General features: G+C 28.4%; 1 protein-coding gene across 1 annotated transcript; it reads left to right on the top strand.

The window, feature by feature from the left end:
- The first annotated feature begins 2,183 nt into the window (after window positions 1–2,183).
- On the top strand, window positions 2,184–10,696 carry LOC145202381 (uncharacterized). The gene is made up of 8 exons (XM_090082959.1): window positions 2,184–2,327; window positions 3,305–3,412; window positions 3,778–3,891; window positions 7,154–7,302; window positions 7,619–9,985; window positions 10,128–10,253; window positions 10,373–10,435; window positions 10,526–10,696. The coding sequence occupies exons 2-8, from the start codon at window positions 3,387–3,389 to the stop codon at window positions 10,561–10,563; spliced, it is 2,883 nt and encodes a 960-aa protein (XP_089939085.1). The 5' UTR covers window positions 2,184–2,327; window positions 3,305–3,386; the 3' UTR covers window positions 10,564–10,696.
- Window positions 10,697–10,914: the final 218 nt, after the last annotated feature.

Here is a 10,914-nt window from a genome sequence, read left to right on the forward strand (position 1 = left end):
CTTCAAACAAATTACAAAACTTATGAAAATTATGAAAGTTATGAAAATTATGAAAATTATGAAAATTATGAAAATTATGAAAATTATGAAAATTATGAAAATTATGAAAATTATGAAAATTATGAAAATTATAAAAGTTATGAAAATTATGAAAATTATGAAAGTTTAAAATTGATTTAAGTTGTTTTTTAAAGCTTGCATTTAGTGGAACAACTAGGTTGTAAAAAAATGACTAATTTCAGGTCATGCCCACCAGCGTCGGGTGAAAGGTCGGAGTTTCGAGATCAGGTCACCCGAAATTTGAGCTTTAACAGAAATGCAAAAAAATTTCTGGTGTATTTTTATTATATAAACATTCTAACATTACGATTCTCAATATGCACCCGTTCTTCATGGTGAGGAATCAGACTGGAAAGGAGTATTTTTAATATGGAAGGAAACATGTGTCAAGCAATGAGAGTTCTAAGACTTATAATGGCCATTAAGCTTTCTAAGCGCCAATTGGATCTCATTTCTGACCATCCACAAACTTTTTCAGATTATAGGCACAATAGGTTGTATTACAGCTGAAGCAGTACGTCTTTTTTCACCGTTAAAAAACATATTGGCTACTTTACAAGTACAACAATGGCAGAGTAGAGCTTTGAGCGATTTCTCCTTCTCAACAATCATCGTTTAATGCGCATCGTTTAATGCGCTGATGAAGCAAATAAATTTGCTGCAGAGAAGACAAGTCGTCTAAATTGAGATCCCCAAAAATATCTCTGGACCCACAACTGATGCCCGACCGTTATCTTAGTATTAAAGTAGTTCAAGTTTTTTGGAAGATTTTTGTTGATTTTTTTTTTAGTAAAGATGCTTCATATGAAGATGATTTGATGAATAGCTTAAAAGGATTTTTAGTTCTCCTGTTACATCAGAAGTTTTAATCAAATTTTTTTTATTGATAATGTTATTTAAAACATTATCAATAAATAAATCCTTACATTTCTTAACAACACCTACTTTTAAAACCAGTCAAAATGGACGAATTGTCGTAGCCATATCCGCGGCTACTGTTATAATTAAGTTTTGCGTTAAAAGTAAGTTTGAATATCATTTCTATCACCAACGCTGGTGATAAATAAAATCGGCCACATTCTGATCACTTAATCAAATAACTTTTTGAGAGAGTTTGTTACTAATTAAAGATTAATATTATCAACCAAATAATTCATATTTGAATGCTTAATTAAAAGATTAAGATCATTAATGTAGATGATAAAGAGAAGAAGATTTTTTTTGTTGATGCAACCAGCCGTAGATACTTTTAAGAAAACTTCTAGCTCAACTCTTATGAAGTTAAAACTTTCGCATTTTGCGTTTTAACTTATATTTTTATACTTCTAAAGAGCAGAGGGGCGTTTACGTTTTTTAATTAGATGTAAAAACATCTAAACTGATATGGACCTGTGTAAACTTTAAAACATGAAGTTTATGTACTATTTCAATTACTCTATATATATATATATATATATATATATATATATATATATATATATATATATATATATATATATATATATATATATATATATATATATATATATATATATATATATATATATTCGTATTGGGGATTATTTACAAATATGTAAAAAAGTTTTTTTTACTAGCTAAATAAATTTTTGGAATTAAAAATCTTCTGACTAATTTGATACTTAGAGATACCATTCTAGAACTTCTTCAAATCCTTGGTAGTATATTTCTTATAAAATAGTTAAGAAAATATTTTAACTGTCTTAAAAAATATACTGAAAAAGTTAAGTGCTTTGAAAATTACTTGTTTCAAAAAAATATTTGCTCTGTGTATGTTATTAAATTAGTTTTGAAGTATGTACATTACTAAATCGCTTCTACTTAGCTATTTGTATGAAACTAATTTTTAGTAGGTTTAGAAATACTTTGGACATGTGTGTTCACTTTAACTTAAAAAGAAATTTTAAAGTTAAGATTTTGCCAAGCTTACAAATTAACATAATCCAATCTATTGATGAAGTTTACAAATGTCAAAGTCTAGTTTGTTGATAAAACCCTAAACAGGAATTTTGTTGAAACTGTTTTCTTACAAGTCCTGCTTGTACCCATCAGGTCTGCAAGATTCTTTCTGTTTTGATGAGTATTCAGATTATAAACAGACATCTTGTCTTAGTTTTAGGGTTAAACATATCTCATTTGTTGCAAACAAGCTTTCTTCAACTACTCAAGCTAAAGTTTTTACTGCATTGAAAGTTTGGGTTATTGCAAGCAAAGTGAAAACATGTTGCATACAAGTAGCTTCAACGCAGGTCTGTCCTTCATATTTACATTAGGTTATCATCAGTATTTAAATTCTTGTGCTTAAAAAGTTTGCACTTAGCTTTCAGCCATCTTTAAAGGGTATTTCCATTAAATCAAGCCAATCATATCTAGTAACTGTCTGAAAAATGTTTAGGACTGGCTTTGTTCTACAAAGATTTGTTTTCAGTGATAAAGTGTGAACTTGTTAATGTTATAAAGTTTGACAAAATGTAATTATAAAAGGTTCAGTTTAGATTAACTATATTTGTTATAAAAATATAAATTGCAAGTTTTTTAATTTAAAAATTAAATCTTTTTAAATATAAAGAAGTGCTTCTCAGGTTTTTAGGATTTTTACTTTTTGTGCATAGCTAAAAAGTTCCTTTTTCAAAAACATGAGTTTTTATACTTTAGACACTTAAAATAAGATTGTTTTTGTTTTTTTATACTCCAAGTTTTAGATGTATGTATGTATGTATGTATGTATGTATGTATGTATGTATGTATGTATGTATGTATGTATGTATGTATGTTTGTATGTTTGTATGAAATATCAAGAATTGTTTAATTATCAACATTTTAGGCATTTAAAGAGAAATATGCAAATGATGCATTTGTGTTATTTTATAAATATACCATAGGTATATTTTTATCGATAATTGCATAGCAAAAATTTCAAACATGAAAATGAATGTTGAAAATCTAAAATTAAAAAAGTTTCAAAAAAAATTAATTGTATATGGTTGAAGTTTAATGTAAATGTGTGTGTTTAACCTTATTTCTTATACATTTGTTACATTACACAAAATTATATAAGTCTATGTATATTATAAATGCATATATTCTTTTATTTGAGTGGGAGCATCAATCTGAAGTATTAGGGTTATTGTTAAATAATTAATTAGAGCTTTATAAATTACTAATGATTATAGCTGATATAAATATTTATATTCTATTGATATTTAATACAATCTATTTGTTTCAGTAAAAAATTGTTTTGGCACAGCTATGGTGAAGCATGTTGACAAAAAGTAGCCAGTTTTTACACATTACTACTGCATAGCACTATGGTTTCATTGCATGGTGGATATTCGTATCTTTTCTTAATTTTATTTTTCATAGGATAATTATGTTATGAAAGTATCAATAATACTTTTACTAATTACTTTCCAATTTCTGTTTAGTTTTTTTTTTTTTTTCTGATAATAGTTCTAATGAACCTAAAATGGATTTTAAATAAATAAAAAAAAAATCCAAGTTCAACTAAAACAGTTTACAAGAATACAAGACAAACTTTTCCACAAAAAATATTCAATTTATGCCAAAAATTAACTTTGTTTTTTAATATAACTGAGAAGTTATAAATATTTACTGATATTTGTTTTTCTGTTTTTTGTTAAATTTTAAAAATTTATCCTTCTTCTTTATCCTCAATCCTTAATTTAAATCAACTTGCAGAAAGAAATATCAGCAGCAAGCACAAGAAAGTCTGGCTCAACTTAAAGAGCACAACCAAGATGATGACAAAGGAAAGATTAAAGTTTTATCTCGTCAAACAAATGAAATAAGAAGGTTTGATTTTTTTAAGACTAAATTTGTTCTCATGCAGTGCATGTAATGTCAACAATGACATTATAGATCTGCAAATTGCTACATGTGATTAGTTTTGGATGATTTATGTCAAAAGATTTTCAATATTTTGCTACACCCAAAGTTTTTTTTATATCTTTTATATCCAGGTATCCAGGTAGTCTTGTTAATTTCAATGCCATAATGACTGAGAAATCACATGTCAATAAAAAAAACTGTTTTCTAAGGTGGTTTCTACAATAATAACTGTTTTTTGAATGTTTGAAATAACATCAGTATTTTTAGTAATAATCTGTACTCCTTAAGAAATTAGAACTTTAAAAAGTTATTTAGTAAAGAATAAAGCAGTATGAAATGTTATTGTTTAATAACACATTTAATTTTCATTAAAATTTCAATTGCTTGTATATAGTTTTTTTTTTCTGATCTCTTTTCTCTTATATCGATTGCTAAGAAAAGCTCTTGTCTTGGTTTTTCATCCTAGAGGAATAAAGCAATTTTAATCCTCATGTAATATATTGTTTGGGACAAAGCGTGCATAAGAAAATACAAGTTTTGCTAGCTCAGTATGATCTCTTCTGTTTAAGAAGCCCCAAGAAAGTTAGTGATTAGGACTACAGGTTTGTCTGAACACATTAAAAACATAATAATGATGCTGTAAAACATTTAAGCCTTTCTCTACAAGTCCTAACACTTATTGTGTTCAGGAAGTAGTTAAATCGAACTGATGCACTTATTCTAAGGAAATTTCCACAGAAGTGTTGCAGTGCTGAGAAGCTGTTTATGTCAATAAGGACTCTTGTTAAATTGCATGTAAGTGCTGCACATTGAAAGATAAAGTGTCTGGTCAGCAAAAAAAATTTTATATCCTAACAACTTGCCTTAAGCTATTTATTGAAACTTTCAATACTCTATATGGAAAAAGCATTCAAAACAAATATTGTCATCAATACAGTCATATGGGTAGTTTGACTGTGTTGGTCAGCAGTTTGCAAACTCTAAGAAATTTTTTTAAATGATATCCTTAGTTATTATTGCAGCTTATAACATAAACTATTCTTTCAAAGTATTCTGAATGCACATAATGCTTATGTAAACTATTACCAATAAAATACTTTTGACTTTCTAGACTGCATGCATAGCACAATTGTGCAAATTTTGCTATTATTACTAAATAAAACCTTGATGCCAGATGATACCATAAACATATTGAATTTAGGTACTTTCCAGTAGTAAACAGCCTGCAGATAATTAGAAACACCTGTTAAAAGTTACCAGGCTATATTATGCTAGAGTTATCTGTTCAAATAAATGGGAAATGGGCAAAGACTGTATGTGTTGGCAAAATGTCTGTCCATTAGAAAAGGGTTTACATGTTGAATGTTTTGAAATTTACTACACAAAAGGAGATTTTTAAAAATATTTTGTTACTACTGTGGTGTGACCTAAAAAAATGCTATGCTGTAAGAAAGTCCTAATGTAACAAATGATAAATTTTGTATATTGTAAGATAAAGATTTACTTGTACTTTATAACTTTTAAATAATAACTAGATATCTAGTTAAAATAAAAAAATCATTTTCCTCAAATATTTATGATACAATATAAAATTAATCATTTTCATTTTCTTACAGCATGGGACTTTGTTAGGTCACACTAAGGTAATTATAGGTTAAAATTGTTCTTTGGAAATTATATTTAGATTAAAAATTTTTTTTTTTCTTTTTCAACATGATTAAAAATTTGTAAATATTTATTGATACTTATTTGTCTGTTTTTTTGTTACATTTTAAATTTTTATCTTTCTTCTTGTTTCTAAATCTTTGAATTTTAACCAAGCTGAAGAAGCGAGCACAAAAAATGCCTAAAAATGTCTCTTAAGGAGTACAACCAAGATTTGATGCAGAAAACATGTTAATTGTTGTTTTAACTAAGTTTTTTGTTTGTTTGTAATCTGCCATTTTTTGATCATGTGAATTTATGCAACCCTTGTAACTGTGTAATTTTTTAAATATTTCTATTTTTCTATATTTTAATAGAAAAATATCTTGTTTATTTAAGCAAGGTGATATTTCAAGTAAAGTGACTTTACCATAACATCTATTGTACCTTTACTTAACTTTTTTTGTATAATTTATACTCTGCAATTATTTAAGCACAAGTAATATATAAGCACAGAATCACCTTGTTATTTCTCATTCCTTGAATTCTCTAACAAAATCTTTTGCTGTTTTTATTGTAACTGTCGTCCCTATTTCATGCTCCTTTAGTTAAAAAAGTAATCTTTTTGCATTTTTAGCAAAATAATTTTCATTTTTTTTATTGAAATTTGTCAGCAATATTGAATTACACTTACAGATGAAACTTTTGAAGGAGGTTTATCAAGGTTGCATTAAATTTAAAGCAAGCACTAAAAATATTTATTTTGTTAAAAAACAAATAAATTTTTCCACTTCATTGACAAACGATGATTTAATTTAAGCATTAAAGTTTATTCTCTTTTAGTCATAAGCCATTTTATCCATTGAATTTTCAATTGATTGTTTAAGTTGCCGATGAACAAACATTTAAACCATAAATTTTGTTGGTAGTCATCAGTAATGAAATGAATCTTTTTAACAAGTTTTTCTAAACTTTTAAATATCAGTTTATGTTGATTGTTAATGATAATTTATTATCATTGCTTTTTAATTTAAGTATTGTTTTTTGCTTGGATTGGATTTTGTTATTTTTGTAATGAAGTTTTATTTGTTGTTTTGTTTTTTTAAATAATTTAAAACCTTATGAAATGAAACAACTTGAAATGTTTTTTGTTTTTAAAAAAAAAGTTTCTGGTAAAACACAATGCTTCTACCATCTTCCTAACTGTTGGGCATTAAATATTTAAGCTCCACTAAATTTTTAAAATTTTCTCTAAAATGTTTTTTGTAAATCATTTTCTAATCTTTAGTTTTAAAATTGGGATGTTAATCAATATTTTAAAAATTTTTGAGCATAAAAGTTCAAAGTTTGACCATCTCTAATAAAAACCAACCTTTTAGTCGTGTCATTTGCGTTGGCTTCATTAGGTCAAGATTAGGAATTTACATAGAATATTTTTAAAGAGAGATTTAGGAAGTGGTTATGAAGATGTGAGCTGCATGTGACATATAGAAAAATTATTGCTTTACTTTTATTTGAGACTTTTTTTGGTATTCAAGGTGTGATTAGTTTTACTGAAAACCAGCTTCTTCTTTTTTTCCAGGAAACTTGATAGAAAAAAACGATCAAAAGAGGAAAAAGAAGAAGAACGAAGAAAAAGCATATTAGAGAATCGCCGCTTGAAGCAGCAAATTGCCACTGAGAAATTTCAGCGAGCTACTGAACCAACTAGGTCCAAACATGTTCGTTCTGGTATGTTTTTATTATGAATTAGACCTTAGTAACCCATGTCATGATTTTTATGAAAAAAAAGAGGTTTGGATATGCAGTGTAGACCATTTAGTATTATGAAAAGATGTTATTAAAAGTTTTATTATCTTCATCAGTTGTAGCACTGAAGACATCACATTCAAAATCTTAATTTTGTTTTTAATACCCTTAGTGACACCTCAATACGCCTCTATAGTAATACACCCATCCAGCTTTTATTTTTGTCCACAGTTTCATAAGTCACAAACAACAGCTAAAATATTACTTTTGTTATTATATCAGCCTTATCTATTTACAGCTTCAGCTGGTACTTTAAAAGATGGTAGATACAATGTTGCAGGTTATATAATTGATATTCAAAATGGTGTTCGAGTAAACTCTGCTTTAACCAAGCCTGCTAACCCAATAAAAAGAAAAGCAAGACTGTCTAACCATACCAGTATATTGAATCTGCCTGATAGTTTAGCTCCCTTAAACAACAGAACAGTTCTTCTAGCTGATAGTAACCAAAATTCTGAATATAATATAAACAATAATGTTAACAATTTTAACTTCAACCCAAAAATGTATAATTTGCCAGTTACCAATCAAAAAACAATCAGCAACAATCAAATGCAACCATTTAAAGCTCATCATTCTTCATCAGATAGTGTATGTAGCAGTGACAGTTTAAATAAGATAAGCAATGATTTGAAAGGTTCCTCTGCAACCAAAGTTACTTTTTCAGAACATACTCGTGGGGGTTGTCAATCAACTTTAATCAGTAATGAAGCATCTGGTGATATTGCAGCTTATACTACTGAGCAGTTACTTGAACAAATGCAAAAAAACTTATCTACAATAAACGAAACTACTGGAGAAGGCTCCCAATCATTCAATAGTATGGTAGCTTTATCACCTAGAGTAAATAAGGTTGCTGTAGTCTCCCCTCGAGTGTTAAATGATGAAAAAATTATGGGAGATAATAAAGATAATATTAAATATCACACCAATTCAATGATAGCTTTAAGTTTAAAAGATAGTCTAGATGTAGTAAACAGTTCTCTAAATATAGGTCAAGATGCCTTTAAACGTAATACAGAAAATAAATATAGTTCTTTTATAACTGGCAGTGCAACCATCAAAACGTTAAATCAGCAAGTATTCCATAAACAACCTTATCCAGAGAAGATTGAATCCTCCAAGTCTTTGTCAACCTCAGCAAGCAGTTTTACATCATATTTGAACTCATCTGAAAACGTAAAGCCAACTTATCTTTCTTCAAGTTCCAATCATGTTACTACCACATACTCTAAGGAAATAAATTCCTCAATAGCTAGTTCATCTCAAAGCTCTAAATATTCTTCTGTGATATCAAATATTAAATTTAGTTCAAAACCATCTAGTGTGTCTAACATTTGCGGAAATGTTGTTTACCCAACTACAAATGCTGGAGTTCAATTTTTTGATGCAAATCCATTGAGAGTGAAAATGGAGAATCAATCTGCTGAACCAAATAAACATTTTTCCAGTGATATAAATATGGAAAACGAAAAAAAGTCTATACCATTTCATTTTTCCCAATATAATCAACCTGTTAACCATTCTTCAGGTAACCCAAATATATTGGATAAAAGTGAAAAAAATAACACAGAAACCATTACTGACAAAGTTTACAGACAAGCGCAACAAGATTTTGCTGGTTTAACATTTGAAAAAATGAAATTAAAAGCTGATGAGAACTTCTTAAACAACTTTAATAAAGATTCAAAAGTAAATGACCGCTTAGAAGTGAATTCAAGCTTTTCATGTAAGAATGTTGATGCTGGTTTTGATAAATATATAAATCATCCTGCCCTCACTCTGCAAAGCAATTCAAACACTGGAAGGCAAGCGCGTCTCATAGTTAGTGCTGATTCAAAAAAAAGACTAAAAACAGATTTTACACCACATCCGCCATTAAAACCTAAGTCTGCAAAGGACTCTAGACAAGACTTTCAAAACAATAGTAATCCTATTGTTAGGTTTGATTCAAATGACACATTAAATACAACACAATTCAGTCGTTTAAACAGTTACAATCTGGCAAGTGTTAACAATTCATCTGTAAAACATGTCAGATCTTTTTCATCAACAGATCAACAGATTTTTGGACCTACTGAAAATATTGAACTTGCTCAAAAACTACACGTCACATTTTTAAAAGACCTGAAGAATAATTTTGATAGCTCTTTGCCCTATCAGACAACTGGTAAATGTTTAGAGACCCAGCAGAGCAAAAAGAAAGGTTTTCCAGTTGCACTCAACAAAACGCCTACTGACGATGAGATCAATAATCTGTGGGAAAACGTACGTCAATGTTTGTCTGCTGAATCATCAGGTAGACAAGCTCATTCAGATATTGTTGCAGTTACTCAAGTATCAAATCAGTCTCCAAGAAATTCCAATCATGGTCAAATTTATCGCTCCTTCTCTGCATCTTCATATCGTAGATACAATTCGCTAGAAAATTCTATTCCCAAAAAACAGCATAGTGCATTCTATCAAAGTAAAAATACGAACGCTAGTGTAAGCAACAGACAGACACTGCTTCCTCAACGAGGTCTTCGAATGATAAAAAACCCAAAGATAACAAGTAAACTTGACTTAAATCACAACGATGCTGATTGGGCTCAACGAAATCATGGTATAAAATCTACAATTCTGTAATTATATTCTGAATATTATTGTTATCATAATTTTACAATTGTAATTACTATATGTTTATGTTTTATTTCCAATTATTATGTAATAACATACATAACTTGAAAAGCAGTTTATTGATTTAGCGTTGTCGAGCACTGCGTCATTTTTAGCACTTGAAGAGCTATGCGCACATGAATCATTGTCTCCCAAACAGACTGACGTGTTTTTTCATCCATCCGTTCAATTTAAGAAAAAAACCAATAACGTTGGTAAGTCATCTTTATTATTTTTGAAATTATGACTTTCGTTTTTATATGCTTTTTTTTAACCTCATACGCTATCATTTATTACTTTGCATCGTTAAATATCTAGCATGTTTCTTTGTTAGATTTATCTTTCGAAGAACGACGCGTTATGGCATCGTTGGATCGTATTAATAAGGAGTTACAAGGTTTGGCTAGAATTTACAATTCTCATGAAAGAGTTTTTCCAAAGTAGATTAGAAAAAAATTACAATAATTTTTCTTTTTTTTTTCTTCAGAAAAAGAAAGACAAATCGTTCTGCGTAAACCCCGATGAACGTTTCAAAAACGATCATGTAAGCTCACAAATTCGCTGAGTTTATCTTTGGAACAAATCACGAGACTTAAATTTTTTAATGGCTTTTAGCAATTTAGATATCAATATTTCTCGGAGAAATCTCGCCCACAAATTACTCTTTTTAATTGGTTTACTAAACTTTTCCTAAAATATCTTTTTCGGCCATCTTCTTTAAAGATTCAGTGTTCTTTCGCGTTTCAAAAATCGGTGTGATATTGTTTAGAACTCACTATTTATTGCATTAGCTACCTGTTTATATACATATATCGATAATATATTCAGTTATTAGATTATATATAAAATAAATCGATGATATTCATGAATAACGTT

The sequence above is a fragment of the Hydra viridissima genome, unplaced genomic scaffold, assembly GCF_058129835.1.
Source record: "Hydra viridissima isolate aposymbiotic clone 2 unplaced genomic scaffold, HvirCarnegie_v1 scaffold_3, whole genome shotgun sequence".
NCBI classification, from domain to species: Eukaryota; Metazoa; Cnidaria; class Hydrozoa; order Anthoathecata; family Hydridae; genus Hydra; species Hydra viridissima.